The sequence below is a fragment of the Rattus norvegicus genome, chromosome 3, assembly GCF_036323735.1.
Source record: "Rattus norvegicus strain BN/NHsdMcwi chromosome 3, GRCr8, whole genome shotgun sequence".
Lineage (NCBI taxonomy): Eukaryota > Metazoa > Chordata > Mammalia > Rodentia > Muridae > Rattus > Rattus norvegicus.
The window spans coordinates 144,777,849-144,794,464 of NC_086021.1; the positions used below are offsets into that span (position 1 = coordinate 144,777,849).

The window sequence follows — 16,616 nt, forward strand, 5'->3', positions numbered from 1 at the left end:
GCAGATCACTTCCTGTCTGTAAACCCCTTCTGGTTTGTAAGTCTTCCGTACAAATTGACTATAGCTATCTCCTCAGATTTGTTCTGCTTTGCCTACTTCTCTGTCCTTAAGGCCAGAAACAACCAAAAAGGAATATTCGTCTACCTTTAATTATAAGCTTTGTATTATATTTTATTCTATTTTCTTGGTTTGGAAAATATTTTTCTTTTCTTACTCAATCCTTGTGACACATTTTTAAGTATTGCTGCTGTTGTGGTCACTTTTGCCTGACTATATGATAAATTTTTTTCAGTTTGAAAATGCATAACATTAATCACTAAATATGAAGCCTGGTCCACCTTGATGCTACTTGTTCTGGCTATTAACGCCAAAGTAGCCTAATAGAAAATTAATGTCCACAGAAATTTACTACCACTAGTAATCTGACTTGACTTAGAATGCCACTGTGCTGAGCTTCTTAGATTTTTTTAGAGCCAAATACTGTCCTTAGCATATAAAAAGGTCTATCTTTATAAAAACACTAACTAATTAGATTGGTCTTATCCCTCCAAGTCCAGATTCCCCATTCTACAAGATCTAGCTTTTGCTACCGGGATATTCGATTGTCCATTTGCTAGCATCATTCAGTGTATTGGTATCTTCCACCACATTGACAAAAGTGTGGGGGGGGGAGGATAAGAATCCTGGAACCTAGGAACAACTCTTCAAATCACATGCAAGATGTGTGGATGTATCAACTGGCCCTTGTGGCTTTGTTAAATGCCTATAAATCCATCCATATGTTCCATTGCTCTGTTTTTTGTTTGTTTTAATTCACTGAGACCTTTTGCACATACTTAGATTCATTTTGTCAGTATATGTTGAGCTTCTCTCCTCAGCCAGACCCTTTAAAATGTAGAATGTTAGGGCTTGCTAGCAGATTTGATGTGGAATATGAGAAAAAGACACACATCAAAAAAAAAAAAAAAAGTCCCAAGTTTCTGGCCTGAACAATTAGGCAAGAGTTGCTATTTACCAAGCCAGCTCAACTTAACCTGGTAGGAGCAGATTCCAGAATAAAATATGGACAGTATCATTTTAAGTCTGTTAAATTGTTTGTTCAATATCTTAGCGAAAATGAGGAACATGGGTTCCTCAATTGGCAATTGGGTGCATGTATCTGGAGTTGTGGGACATCCAAGCCAAGAACTAAAAAAAAAAAAAAAAAAAAAAAAAAATTGCCATCTATCAGCTTGTGAAACCTGAGATGTGAGTGTACATGATGCTAAGATATACCCAAGGAATGGGCTTCCCTACTTACAAGGCCACTGTGAAGGGGACAAGCTAGGAACGAAGACTAAGAAAAAGCAGCTTGTGGTGAAAGAAAGCCAGGAAAGCAGGCTACTGGTGTTCCATACATCAGGGGTTCCATACATCAGGGGCGGACAGGGCGAGTGAATTATTTTGTTAGGTGACACTGAGAGGTAAAGTAACAGAACAATCGAGAGTTGGACCATTGCACTTGTCAATGAGGGCCACTGGCCATTGGTAAAAGACACTTTTATAGTTAGTGATATATTATGGAGGACATAGGAAATTACAATTCCTGACTGACATTTTATGTGCTTTGACTCCACTTTCTACCATTTATGGCAGTCTAGGAACCCTTCAAGGAAGAAGAGGAAGTTTGATTTTAATAATAGTGGTTTTTTTTTTCTTGATTTCCCCGAATAATCTGCTAAACCCTTGCTCTGTCCCATTGGAAACATGCCTGTCATGCTGCTTGTCAGTTCTTAATGCAGTGCTACTAGCAGTTCCCAGCACTCTCCAGTGCCCACGTGACCCACCCTGTGCCTAGAGCAGCCTCTATGCATGGTCTGGGCCCCACACTCATTAAATAACTCAAGCACTGCTACAGAATCTTACTGTTTGGAGTTTATCCTCTTTCATTCCATTTCTGCTCTTTCCTTACCAGTCCATGCTACTTGTCAACCATGATCCAGCCTTCTTGATTTCCATCACCACCTTTATCATCCCACTTCAGAGAATAGTATCTTGGTTGGTTGACTTCATGTTAGTGTAAAAAACCTGGAAGTGAACCAGAAGTGAATTTTTAAGATCTTTAGCAAGACATTATTTTATCTGTGATTCTCATCCTTGGCTCTATATCACAGTTGACCTCCAGAGAGGTCTTATTTTTAAAGACAATAATTCATACCAATGAAAGGATCTATTGTTTTCATAATCATAACAAATTGTGTGTGTAAAGGAACTTTGGGATTGTATACTCTAGTGAGCCCCAGCTTCTCCTGCATTATGTGGGGAGACTTTGTCAGGCCCTTCCGATCTCATACCGAAAATGCTGTGAGCAGTCCTCTGGCATTCTTAAGGATCGACATCAGACTTTCTAGAGCAGCCATGAGAATCACCTGTAGGCTTGTAAAACACTGGGCCTTACACTTATCCTGGAAACTTGTATGAGATCCCTATTTACAACTCAAACTAGCTACAGAAAATTCTGGCACTTGGAGAACCAGGGGTCAAGACTAGAGACTGTTATGATAAATACCCTTCAGGTTCTACACACAGAGAGTGTCTCCCCAGAAGAATAACCAAAAGGAAGAGTTTGGCAAGGACAGAGATGGGCATACGGTTTGCCTCTTTGGGACCTCTCCAGCTCTGGTGACCCTGAGCCCTGCAGAAGTATGCACCTCTCATATGCACAGTGTGTGGGGAGTCTTTATTCTAAGGCTATGACTCAGTTTGCAGCCACACAATTAGATTCTTTTTTTTTGTCTGTACAGGTAATATGTAGCCTCATCTTTGGCCTGTCAAATTTGGCTGGTGCGTGTGTGTAAACACACACACAAACACACACACACACACACACACACACACACACACACACAGAGAGAGAGAGAGAGAGAGAGAGAGAGAGAGAGAGAGAGAGAGAGAAAGAGAAATAGTATTTGTACAGAGTTACTACCCCAGAAAAAATTTAAATGGCAACTTGACTGGGTTAAGTGCAAGACACAATTTGGCAAATTCTTTGTTATTTTAAAGTAGAAGAAAAGAACACTGTTGTGGGAGTATTCTTTAAATTATTTGGTATTTAGCCCAAGAAATGGAATTCCTCTAAATCATTGAAAAATCCCTAAATTCTTGGTTAAAGATTACATGTCCCACCCAAGGAGGTAGGAAAGTTATGCCCTCGCTCTTTCACCTTCATTCTTACTGTGCACAAATCTCCCTCTAAGACTACCTTCCATTTCAAACTACCTCAGTCTAGGTGTTGGTCACCAAGAATATTAGAGGGCTTTTCTTTGACTCATAATAATATCTTATAAATTCCTCCAGCTCAAGTTAACCTGATTTTTAGTGTATCATCAGGAACATAGAATTTTTTAACATATACATATATATATATATATACATGCATACACACACATATACACATGCACATACCACATGTACATATACATACATACATACACATACATACCTTCACACACTCATACAGAGGACACAGATAACATACATATAAACACACTGACATACACATTGTTTGAGAGAGAGGGGGGGTGTGGGGGGCGTTTATGATAGAAATGTACAGGTCTGTGTTCCAAACACCATTTCAGGGTACAGAAGCCATCATTGGTCCTGATCATGTTGTAGACCAGCCTTCATGTTGCCAACTCTGAATGGTGCCTGCTCTGTTCTGCTCCTTTGGAGACTCAGGACTTCATAATACTTCATAGTGAATTACCTTTTCCTCCACATTCTCTGTAGCAGAAATATGTAAGAGCAGCGTGTATATATTTTACTTTGCCCTCTGGCATGATTATACATCATCTGCCTGCTCTTCCCAGAAGCACTGCATTGCTCGAGTAAAGGTACAAAAGAATTTCAAGCATTTATTAGATCTTAGTAAATACTTGGCACTACATATGTGCAAAACATTTTTAATTGATAATTTTGAGTCTAATTAGAATGTCCTGGAATTGAAACAGATACCATCTTTAGAGGGGAGTAAAGAGAGGGGGATGGGGCTGACATCATCCGCCCTACACTTAGGGCATTGTGTCCCTCATTGCTACAGTGCTCTGAACCTGCCATAGGTTGGGTAACTGAAGTGAAAGGGCTGCGGATTACATTTGAAAATTGCTAGGGAAAGCACCTAAAACAGTGAGGTAGTGACTGGAAGCCTGTTCCTAACTTTGCTCTGTGTACAGTGGTGGATAGAGTTCCTAGTTTTGTACGGAGGTCCCAGTGGTGTGTACTAAAGCAATCCCTTTACTAACAGTAGTTTCAGTGGCCACTGCTTTATTTCCAACAGCACGGCATCTTTTCCTAAGCCTGTCTTTCTCTTTTTTGAATGGACAAGAAAGTTTGCTAAAGGACACCAAGCAGCCTCTTTCTTACTCATTTCTCCTTACAGAAGCCACCATCAAACCCACTTTATCTGTCTTCCCCTTGGCTTTCTTTCCGTTTCTTTATGATTTTCTCTGTATCTTTAAAATAGAGATAAATCTTAGTGAGGAATCTACTGTAAACTTTGGAATGACTAGAAAGTCCCTCGCCCTGTAATTAGAATCCTACAGTGAACATAGAGGAAAAGCAGCTCTCCTGTCCCAACCCCTTTTGGCCTCATATAGGCTACTTCTGTCTCTTCCAATCCATTTTAACTAGAAAAACTTGAACTCAGAGAGTAAATCTTTCGCTGACTTTACCCAGTAACTTTCCTCTGATGGAACTGGTTCATGAAGCCTAGATTTGTCCTTGGATCTGACTGGTTTGAAAGTGAGAAAATAACTCATTGGCTTGAACTAAGAATGTATTATTGCCTCTTTCTGTCAGTATGTGAGGTAATCTTAATTGTAAGCTGTGGGCTTGATTCTGTAGTCTTATTCTGTGGAAAGGCTGTAAGAGAGGGGGAGGTGGTCCCTCCTAAAGCAGCAAGGCCAATGAGCCCTTTTCCCTAGTGATGCTTTTACTCCTTTAACATTCTTCTTTGCCACCTATGTGTCACACTCAGTCCTGGGAATTGACAACTCCGAGGGAACCCTGAAGGCATGACTTTATGCAGGCAGGCTTCTTGAGTGCCAGATGTGACTGTAGTCACGTGTTTGCTGCCTGTGGTGAGCTTCAGAGCAGAAGCAGGAAGAAGTGCTGTGGCTGTGCTGAGAGTTTAGTCCTGCCTGGAGGTGGGAGTGGGGGTTGTCCTGAAGTGCCAAAGGGACGGGTATTGCATGTGGAGATCTTTCCCTTGGTCATCTGCTGTAGTTTATCTGGTGATTTCTAGCCATGTAGTTGGTGTTTTATATTGTGTAGATTTTTGTAATGTGTTTATATGAGCCATGATGGAATGGTAGAGAAGACAAATTGCCATATTTTGTATGTCTTTGTGGTGACATTTATTTATAGAAGGATGAGCATTTTGTATCCAGGTAGAAACAAGTATGTAGTCAGCCATGGAGGTAGGATCTAGAGTCGAAGTCTCTTTGAAGGAGTTCTCATATTTCACCCAGGAAAATTGGTGCCTGAAGGATCCTTTGCCCTCAGGATGGACTTCCCTTGTGTCTTCTTTGTGCAGTCAGGTTTGAATACATCTTCCTGACCCTGGTTCCCACTGCCTGCCATGATCCTCTCTTCTGCCTGAGAAACTTGCCTGTCCCCTTGCTCCCTCTGCCTTTCAGGGTTCCTCTGTAACCCGAGACTTCCTGCTCTGTTAGCATCCTGTGCTGACATTGACCTGTGGGTCTGCATTATGGACTTGAGCATATAGAACTATCATGGCCACTTTGAGTGCTGTGGTTGGTTTTCCTCCATGGCTTGCTGTTTCATGGGATTCACTGAGTCAACACCTCCCATGCAGGGCCTTTTCTCTGCTGTCTCTGGGTTTTAGATGAACACTGTGTTGGGTGAGTACCGTGAGGTTGTGCCCCTGTGTTAATGAGGGCTCAGACAGTGTGGAAACTCTTCTGTGTATGTGCTCTGTATTGATTTTCACAGTGTATTGATTTTCACATGCTACCGTTTTCACTTTTATGTTATAGTTTTGTAAAGGCAGAAGACAAGGTCTCTCTGAAGACTCAAAAAGAGCACAACATAAAGTTAGGCCACCGAAGGTGAAATAACCATGGTGTGTCTGCCATTGACCTTATGCTTGGGTAGTCCCAGGATCTTTGCACTTTAAATTTTGAAAGAAAAAATAAAACAAAATGAAACGAAACGAAACAAAACGAAACTTTTACCCCTGATGATGACAGCTTTCATCGATGTAAAATGAGGAGTGTTCATCGGTGCACTGGGATGAATAGCCATGGCCTTGTTTCTAGAAAAGGCTTTTGAGTCCTTGCCTCGCCCTAAAACTTAGGGCAGTTTGTTGGGTCATATGTTTTTTCTTTCTGCCACTGAATATGAAACATTTTCATGGGCTGCTAGAGTGCTAATCACAGGGCTTTAAAGTCCACTCTGTTCTGGAACCATTTCTGCTTACACTCACGTTCTAGCAGGGAGGTCTCCTCCACAGACCAGTCATTTAATGCAGGAGTCTATAAGCACTTTAAGAATGTATCTAATCCAGAGGAGGAAGATAAATACGTCAGAAAAACTTTTCAGAACTTGCTGTGCACCTGTTAGGTTTGGAGGATGGTGACCCTACCAAGCAGTAGGACACAGCAGTGAGGCCTAATGAGAGGTTCAGATTGGCTAGAGTAGGAGTGCTCTGTTGCTGTCATTACAGGTTCATGGGGACACCACTAGGAAAGGTTCTGGTAGTCTTAAGTGGGTGTGGGAGAAGCAGCGGAACAGGAGTGAATGGATATCTAAGAACACATTAAAAAAGACAACTTACAAGATGAAGTGACCTATTCCAGAAGGCTAGGGAAAGGCAATTGTTGGAGTACCTCCCAGGATTTTGGGTAACCACTTCTAGATAGAGGGGTAAAAGGAAAAGTTGGCCTGTGTGTGTACAACTGAGTGCATGACTGAGTTATGAAACATAATAAAGTGAGGGAGTATCTGTGGCAGGCCTGAAAACTAAGCTATGCTACCGGCCTGGTGTAAAGAGGTTTACTTGGGAGGGGAGAGGAGGGAGGACCTGGGAAAGGGGAGAGGCAAACAAGTGGACATATAGACAGCAGACAGATAGCAGATCCGTGATGGCAGGGAGAGGGGGCAGAGAAGGACAAAGAGAGAACACAGGGGACAGAGAGAGAAAGAGAGAGAGAGAGAGAGAGAGAGAGAGAAAGAGAGAGAGAGAGAGAGAGAGAGAGAGAGAGAGCGCGTGCGTGCTGGGGTGGTGGGTAGGTTCTTTTGCTGACTTCACTCACCTGGTGCACCTGGTGGCAGCAGGTGATGAGGAAAGCAATTGCTAGGTCCCTAGGGGCAGGCCACAGGAATCTCCTGTAGGCTAACATTCCTCTGAGTTACAGCACTAATGTTATAAGATATAATATGGTGAAGGATGTCATCTTTGTGGACCCCAGCCAAGGTGCACCCCTGAGAAATTAAGCCAGGCAACAGATCTGGTGGAAAAGGAGTTTATTGGGGAGGGAAGAGGAGTGAGGGCCTGGAAAAGGAGATGGAGGCAGACAGGTGAACATGGAGATAGACAGACAGCAGGGCTATGAGAGCAAAGGTCAAGAGGTGTGTGTGTGTGTGTGTGTGTGTGTGTGTGTGTGTGTGTGTGTGTGTGCAGAGAACAGACAGAGAGGATGCTGGGAACAGACTGAAAGAGAGAGAGAGAGCTGCTGAGTGGAGGGTGGGTCCTTTTGTGTGCAGCACACACCTGATGTTCACCTGGCAGTGGTAGCAGTTCATGACAGAAGTAATTGGTAGGTCCCTGAGGGCAGGCCAGTGGAATCCCCTGTACACTAACATTCCTCCCTAACAATGTGCAGCTATTTCTCAAAGCCCTTTGAATCCCTTCTTGAATGACCCACTCTTGCCTGTGGAAGAAGTGATGCTTCCCATGTTTTCTGTCCTGAAGAGAGCTGGAGAGTTTTTATTCTGAGTAGAAACAAGCTCCTAATTAATGCTAAGGAGGAAGGGAGGCTGTGCCTCCTGCTGTGCTTAGAGGCCTAGTTTGTTCACCTCCATTTACTCAGGGGAGAAAGAAGCAGAGCCTTGAGAGCAGAGAACTTTAGGAGGCACAATGGTCCTGATTAGTGCAGATCATCCAAGCTTCTGCTAGAGAGAGGCAAGGCCTGGTGGTTGCCCAGAGAGAACCACAGCCTGCCAAGCATAGAATCTTCCAGAAATCTAGGAAAATTCTCTCCTATATTACCAGTGTAAGAATTGATACTTTATTTATTCAAAGAAAGAAAAATCCAATTAATCTATAATCAATTATAGACCAGGATGTATTAGAAAACCCCAGATTGAATTTTGTGTTTCATTGGATTTAGATGGGAAAGTTAGAGCTTGATTTTGACTAAGTTCTTAAAAGGTAAGCCTCCTTTCATTATGACTGTAGGATTTAAAATACAGTGCTTGTGGCCATTAGAAATCAGCTCTTTATGTGTTATGGTTTTCCAGAATGATTTTAAAAAATAGTATTAATTTAATAGTAAGGCTAACATTAAAAGACATCAATGTAGATACCAGAACCCATATCTTAAAGTGCCTTTTAGGCCTCTCTGGCTTCTAGGCTTCTAGGCTGTCTGCTCTGGCTTCTTGTTCAACTCCACCCTTGCCTTGGTCATCACTCATATTCAACCCAGATATCTGCTCATCCAATGTATCCTTCTTGGGAAGATAAGCCCAGTCATCACTGTAATTCCAATGCAAGCAACATTGATAGATGACTTGAGGAAGGCAGAGAGGCCTCAAGTTACAATTCTTAGGTTTCTTGATGCCAATATAGTATAGAACAGAAGCCACTTAACATCCTATTGAAAAAGCCTATGCATGTAAAGCATAGTACAAGAAAACAGAGAGCTGAAAATATCACAGGTGCTCTTCCCTTTCTTCAGTTAGCCGTTGTCACTGGTCCCATCAGCTATGAGTCAGTGCCTGCAAAACATGCACGCATTATTACTATATCACAAATTGGGTTGCTTTTTAAGATTTTGATAAATATACTTCAGTGGAATCAATTTTCTTTTTTTATCCAGTATATTATATTTTATGTATTTAAAATGCATTTTGGGCACATTTTATAAGATTCTCAGTTGGCTAAAAATTCATAGCACACAAAATGTTAATATTCTCCAGCTAAGATCTTGTAGTTGTGGCCTCCACCTGGTGGCAGCATCCTCCTTAAAGGTTAGATCTATAATCAACAATTAAGAACAAAATCTAAGCATAGCCATATATATACTCGAATGTGGTTTTCAAACATTGTTTTGCCACAGCCCACAAAACATCAGCCTTTCGTCATAATTCATACACAGACTTACATTTCACAAAACAGTCCTCAATCTTAGTTTCCGACACATCAATATTTTTCATGGCTTTCTAATATTCTCTTGGATTTCTTTAATTAAAAAACAATTCTGGTTGGGCAATAGTGCCACACGCCTTTAATCCCAGCTCTTGGGAGGAAGAGACAGGGGAGTATCTTTGAGTTTAAGGCCAGCTTGGTCTACAGAGTTAGTTCTAGAATAGCCAAGGTTACACATAAAAACCCTTTTTCGAAAACCCTAAAAAAATAAATAAAAATAATAAAATTTTTGATGCATCAAACTAAATTGCAGTCAGCCACAATACACTGCCTTTGTAAGAAGTTATATAATATACACACAGTCAGATATCATACTTATATTTTAAAATGATTTATGAGTGATCAGTAATTCATACATGGTGAGAAGAGCCACTTTTCTATGTACAACCAACGTCCCTTTTTTAGGACCCTGCATCCTCCTGTCATTTGGCTTCTTATGCCACTCGGACACTGCCCTACCACTTTCTCCATTCATGGCTCTTGCTACTACAGAACGTCTGTCATGGAGCCATAGAGTGTCCATTGGACTGTCCTCTTTAACTCATTCTGGTTTTGGGATGAATCCATTGGCTATGACAGCATTTTGATAAATACCATTCCATTGTGTGACTAGAATACTAGTTTATTCCCCTGTTGATGATCCTTGAGTCTGTCTTCAGTTTGGGCTAATGAGAATAGAGCTCAGATAAACTTGTAAGATGGCCTTGTTGGCCTAATGGCCTCCTTGGCCTAGTCAGCAAGTACACGGGTAGCTATAGAAAGCTGGAAAACCATTTGCCAAAGTGGTTGAACCCAGTTGCATTCCCAACAGTGTATGTTTGGTCTGCTCCATTTCATTCCTGCCATTTGGTATGGTGTCAGTCTTTGTGGTTTAAGTCCTTCTGATCCATTCCCTAGTTATGGATGTTAATTAGGACCTGAGTTTCTCTGGCAACCGGGAAGTGCAGCCACATATTTCAGCTTAGATTAAAAAATTCTATCACTCTGTGGAAGTTGTTTACATATTTTGAATATCAGTCCTGCATGTCAGACATGTATATTTATAAATGCATTTTATCCAATCTGTGGCAAGCATGTCATTTTACTGATGATCCTGATGATGAGCAGAAATTTCTTTGATTGCTGGTATCCAATTTAATCAACAATTTTTCCTTCAATGTTTTGTGTTTCCTGGAAGTGGAAGATTTATGAACTTTTTCCTGCCCTGGTGATACGAATAATAGCATTTTGGTTTCTACGCTTAAGTTTATAATCTATATCAAATTAAATGTAATATCTGGTAATAAGGTAAATACTAGTTTCATTTTCTTTCTGTGTTTTTGGCTGATGTTCTAGCAACCTTTGTTGAATCTGCTCTCCCCATGTTTTTACAAAAATTACAAAGGAAATTAAACTTCCTTAGTTAGAGATGGATAAAAGTGACTTTACTACAGGTCTGTCAACTGAATTATCAGGGTCTCTCTGACATCCTCAACCTATGATCTTTGCCTGTTCTTTTCTTTCCAACGTGTTGCTTATTGTTATCTTGGGAATCTCAGAAATGACTCTTGATGTGTGAAAATGTATAAACCTACAGCCTCTCTCTCTCTCTCTCTCTGTGTGTGTGTGTGTGTGTGTGTGTGTGTGTGTGTGTGTGTACTTCCCTACATGCCCTCTTGCGAGCTTCCCTGCATGCATCCCTGCCTGAGTTCCTGTACGAGGCTAGAGGTTGAGCATCAGGTGTCTTACTCCATTCTTGCCATTTCAGTTTGTCTGACTGCTCAGTAAGCTTCTGGAGTCAGCACTGAGACTTGAGGTACATATCATGTAGGTACCCATGCTCCCACAGCAGACACTTGACCCTCTGAGTCATGTCTACAGTCTGGTTACAGCTTTTTATGAGACCCATATGCCTGCTGACCAGTACAGAGACATTAGCTGCATGGGTCTATCAAATTTACTCTAAATAAGATTAAAACATCAACTTTAAGTCATGATAGCCATAGTTTGAGGACTTAGTTGGCTATGCTATTGTACTACACAGACATACAATATTTTCTTTTTTTTTTCTCTTAAAGTAAGAAAGGATGCTTCGAAAATTCATAGCATATTTAAAGGAAACTTTTCTCAGTTTTGGTAACTGGCATCCAACTTCTACCCCCTTTTCTCTCTGGTTCTTTCTTGTTTTCCTCAGTTTTTATTACTATCCCATGCTCTTTGGTGCAGTGAATTCTTATAGTTTAAAAAAGGGTGATAACTTGAGTAGATTCTTTACTACTGAGAAGAAAGGGTCTTCACAGTATTGTTATTATCTACCTAGTACTGTCCTGTTCCTCTTCTCTTGGTGTTTGGCAGACTTCCAGCCTCCATAGAGAGGCCTGGTCATCCCCTTTCAAGGTGTGGTCTAGAAATAGTTATTTTGTCATTTCTATCCTAGTTAAGCTTAATTTCTTCTTAACATTTCCACTCTAACTCTGAATTTGTAAGCACTAGAAGCCATGCTGAGGTTCCACCCCAAGGGTGGTTTTATTTTCCTTCTCTTGTGTGCGCAGTTTGTGACATCCTCTGTAGTTGTCTGTTGGGCATGACCTGCAGACGCATGCTACCATTGATCAATGTTCACCTCTTCTATTTCAGTGCGGGAACTTTGCAGTCCTGGTGGATCTTCATGTATTGCCACAAGGTTCAAACAAAGATTCCAGTTGGTTTTCTGAACAGAAGAAAGAGGTACAACAAAACATTTTTATCTTTAAACAGTATTTCTTGTAATATCAGCTAGAAGAAACGTCAGCTATTCTGAACTTTCATTTTCCTTAGTGTTTGAAAAAGAAAAAAAGAGTGATTGTTAAGTACTCACTGAAAAATAGGAGTGTGCCTGGAGACAAGCATGCACGTGTGCCCGCCCATACCCTTCAAAGACTGACACAACCATGTTTCATGTGCTGATGTATTGTTGATCCGGGTGTGTGTGTGTGTGTGTGTGTGTGTGTGTGTGTGTTGTTAGGGATTAGTCTAGGCCTTTACATGCTTTGAAGGCAACTCACATTCTCTATGTCCTCATCCCAGGCTCTATTATTTAAACCAAAAATTTGAATCCCCTCTACTTTGAGGAAAATTATTCCCCATAATAAGGAGGAAGAAGAGGAAGCCAGAGTATTGTAAGGAGCAGGTATTTTGATCTGAGAGATGAGAAGAATGGCGGCACCTGTGACAGGTGTGGAGCTCACAGGATGCTAATCTCCACGTCTGTATTAACCCTTACTTTCATCCTCACCTCCTCATTGTCCTGAGCCTTGACAAGTGAAGAGGAGTTAGTCTTCCTCCTTTCATGTTGACTAGCCAGTAAAGCACATACATGCTATGGATGTATAGTTGACTTCGAACAACATGGATTTGGAGTATGTAGGTCTGCTAATACATTTTAGGAAAATTTGGGAGGAAAAAAATCTGTCAGGTAAACTTCATAGCCTAGAAATGTTGAAATATTTAAGAAAAATAGAATTATTTTTCTTAAATTTACCATGGTTCATTAAGACAATGTGTAAGCCTTTGTTGCCTTTGAGTGAGGTCAGTTGTGAGGGTCTGCCAAAACCAGTGGATGAGTGGCTAATGCCACATGAACACCTAGTTTGTCTGTCTACTAAGTTGCCCACCTGAGTGAAAAATTGTCTCTTATCATTTGTAATTATTTGCTTAAACATCTACACCTAACATAGAAAAATGTGTCACGACTATATTTTTTTGTCAGTAAAGCTTTGTAGTCAGCAGTTAGCTGTTATAGAACTAAACAGTAGCTTATTCTCAGAGAACCTGAGTTAAGTTCCTAGCTCCCATGCAGACAGCCCACAACTGCCAATAACCCCTGCTCCAGGGGCTTCAAATCCTCTTTTGACCATGGTCATGACCCACTTTGTCACACACACACACACACACACACACACACACACACACACCAAAGTCAAATCTTAAAAAATAAACAAAAATCAGTAGACTATTAGTAATTGGTAGTTAAGTAACAGGAGAGTCACCAGTTATCCTCGGTTTTCCTTGGGTTTCCAACTATGTTCCTACCTCATGACTTTCAAGAGTTGATTCTGTGATATTTGACCTCCCTGGGAGCTTCAGTCTCTTCTTCAAATGAGAGTTTGACCAGACCGGTAAGGCCCCAGTCTCCTGTGGTTTTCAACGCCTTCTCTGTGAGCTCTTGTGGTATAGAAACATTATTTCTTTCCTTCTGTAGAGATCAGGGACAGATAGTAAGGCATGGGCCTGGTCAAAAGTTTCAAAACAGGCTAGCTGTATGACTCTATGTATAAAGGTGCATGCTGCCCAACACTTACCCGAGTTCAATTTACAAGACACACAAGGCAGAACAAAAGAACTAACTCCTGCAAGGTGTCCTCTGACCTGCACATATATACCATGGCTTATGTGTGTCCACATAACTAGCACATATACACTACAAGTAAATGAGTAATGTAATTTTAAAACTTTCAAAACATACTGGTCTTCATTTTCTTCATAGTATTTATCTGCTGCCATTGCTCTTAGAGAAGTAAAAATAAGTCAGTTGTATTAAGCGCTAATGCTGAATGATAACAAGACTAATAAACGTGGAAGGAGAATGGTATTTGCAACCATTTGTTCACTTCACTAAAACTAATCTACCCACCCACAAATTAGTTTTAAAAATACATTTTCCATCAAATGGAAATACCAACAGTACTTCGTGGTCAAGAATACTCAGTGACCAAATGCTGAGAAGAAGAAGAAACAAGAATTGGTATGATTGATTTATCACCGAGGAAATTGATTATGTTCTCTTGAAAACTCTATTTAGCAGGTCAGGACCTTTCTCCACAATTCACCTTCTTCTACTCTCAAATTTTAGATCACTTACACAAGTCTACATGATTCAAATTAGTAAGTTCATTCTACCAAACTCCCTAATATTTCATGCAAGAGACCTCCCCCCAGTAGCTTCTGGTAGGTTCTAAAATCCACCATTCTAGACCGCAACTTTCCCATGCTCTTCCCAGCGTGAACACTTCAGCCGTAGACCTTTAGTGTTGCTCTTTAGGCAGTGTGGACCGAGTTGTTGAAATGGAATGCTTTAAAGCCACAATTACCTCCACCACAAAGCGTGCAGTAAGACTTCTTGTCAAGCGGCCACGTGCAGCTGTGTTTCTTTCAACTAGTACCTACTCTAGAACAGTTAGGCATAACTTAGCAGAGATGCATGATGGGACCTGCAGAGAGGTGCTTTGGTGGTTACAGCAAGAGGTCCACTTACTCCAGTAAGTTGAGTTTCCTTCTCAAAGTAGAGTCAATAGTTTGCTACCTCTATTTTAGCCTGGTCCTTCAAAATACATGTTCATTGACATTAGAGTTAGTCTGAAATAATTTATGTGTATGCTTTAAAGGCGGAGTTAAAGAAAGGTTATTGCTTTACCTGTGTTCAGTCAGTGCTTCGTTGGTTTTAGTCATTAGATCATTTCTTGAATGTTTTGTTTGAGTCCAGCTCAAGTAGTCTTTGCACTCAGAGGCAGACTGAAATGCCTCCTTTGTAAACTTTCATAAGTTAACACAAGCTCCTGTCAGCGTAGAGAGGCAGTGCCTATCTCCCAGTCATGGATTTTTATTCTGTCCTCTCAGATATTTCTGGCTGTTTTCTCCTGTGTTGTTCTAGGTTTGAGGAGGATGCTTCACCAAGTCTGGCACCATCAGTTCTTAGGTATTTTTCCCACTCTGCCCATTGCCTGCCTTTAATTCCTAAAACCTGCTTCCCAGAAGGAATGCCTGTACTATAGTGAGAAACTTCATGTGTATGGGCTCTATTTTTGTCTTACTATTTTTAGTCCTAGCCTTATAGGGTATTTATGGCCAAATTTTAACAATCCCTGTTGCCTTGTGTGTCTTCCACATATTTTCTAGTTCAGTCATAGTTGAACCCTGCATGTGAAGCAAAAATTATTTAATTGCTAGAACAACAGTATGAGGCAAGGCTGCTTTTGTGTTCTGTGAACGGTGCCAAAGCATTCAGCTGCAAATGGATATCTTTATATCCCACAGAGCAACGCGTCTTTTAGCTGCAATAAAAAGCAAGAGAGAGAAGACTGGTATTCGTGTTTTATGTAGAAATTTCTGTGTATGTGTTAAATCAAGGGTTTTATATACTGATTAAGGGGTGCCGCCAAAAACCTGATTCATGTTGTAATTATAAAGAGTTTAAAAGATGAACCTGTGATTTCTGAGAAGCCGGTGGAACAGGTTTGAGGTGGCCTGAACAACTCTGACAATGCCGCAGAATTGTTGGGAATTGATCTAGGATTTATTACTCATTAGGTGTCAGTTTTATATGTATCCTGTGTAAATTTACCCTGATGTCCTGTGGTAAATTATGTTTTCCTAATAATACAGGAAATGCTACACAGAGCATAGATAATCCCAGTATGGAGTTGGACTTCTGAGTTATTTTTGGTTGTTGTTCTTTACAAATATTATAAGCCAAGTGATATCTCCAGAAATTTATTAATACAGTATGCTGGAATTGAATTCAATCCTAGTTCTGCTACGTAATATCATTAATCTACATCAGAGACATGAGAGACGAGACTGTTTTTATCATCGTTGAATGAAGAATCATACCGTGCTTTACAAAAGCAAATGGGGTTTATGCTATCATCACAGCAGTGGAAAGATCTCTTTACTGGATCCTCCTTTTTCTATTTAACCCACCACTCTGGCTGTCTTGTGTTTGTAGTCTAAAGACCAGAAACTTAATGAATAATGGTATTCCCTATAATGGTATAACACTAAAATATAACCATTAACTTTGAGCCATGCTTGAAAATCAAAGTTTTCACTGTTCCTGGCTTTTCTTATGCAAATAACATCTGGTAACACTGTACCTGCAAACAGGACAACAGTGCAGTGAGACCATCGGGCAGAGCTCTGGCAGCTGTGCCCTGTTCCCATGCCACCTGCATTGACAGTAGGAGTAGTCTTTCACTTCTTCCTGCCTCTCAGTACCTCTCTGAGACCCATGCTGCCCTGCATGTAGAGAATTCCATGTGATTTGTCTCCTCTCTCCATCAGTGTGGTGGACTGATACTTATGTGAAAACGTTCTTGAAGTTTTGAAGTAATCTGATACTGTAAAACTGAGGTAGACAGAAAATGATGTGAGCCAACATCAGGCTCGGAGTCAT

At 40.8% G+C, this 16,616-nt stretch overlaps 1 protein-coding gene and 1 long non-coding RNA gene across 13 annotated transcripts in view; one reads left to right on the forward strand and one right to left on the reverse strand.

The window, feature by feature from the left end:
• Window positions 1-16,616, forward strand: part of Slx4ip (SLX4 interacting protein) — a 176,571-nt gene that overhangs the window by 104,951 nt on the left and 55,004 nt on the right. For 10 of the 12 annotated variants that reach the window (XM_063284382.1, XM_008762255.3, XM_017591988.3 and 7 more), the window contains one exon: window positions 12,044-12,133. In XM_063284382.1, coding sequence (XP_063140452.1) covers window positions 12,044-12,133 — 90 coding nt within the window. Of the gene's footprint in view, window positions 1-12,043; window positions 12,134-16,616 lie in introns of those variants that run through there. The other 2 variants (XM_063284383.1, XM_008762259.3) reach the window with 1 other exon arrangement.
• Window positions 669-13,680, reverse strand: LOC120101686 (uncharacterized). The gene is made up of 3 exons (XR_005502489.2): window positions 13,478-13,680; window positions 12,030-12,116; window positions 669-8,997 (listed from the first exon to the last, which is right to left on the reverse strand). It is a non-coding gene; the product is annotated as an uncharacterized LOC120101686 (long non-coding RNA).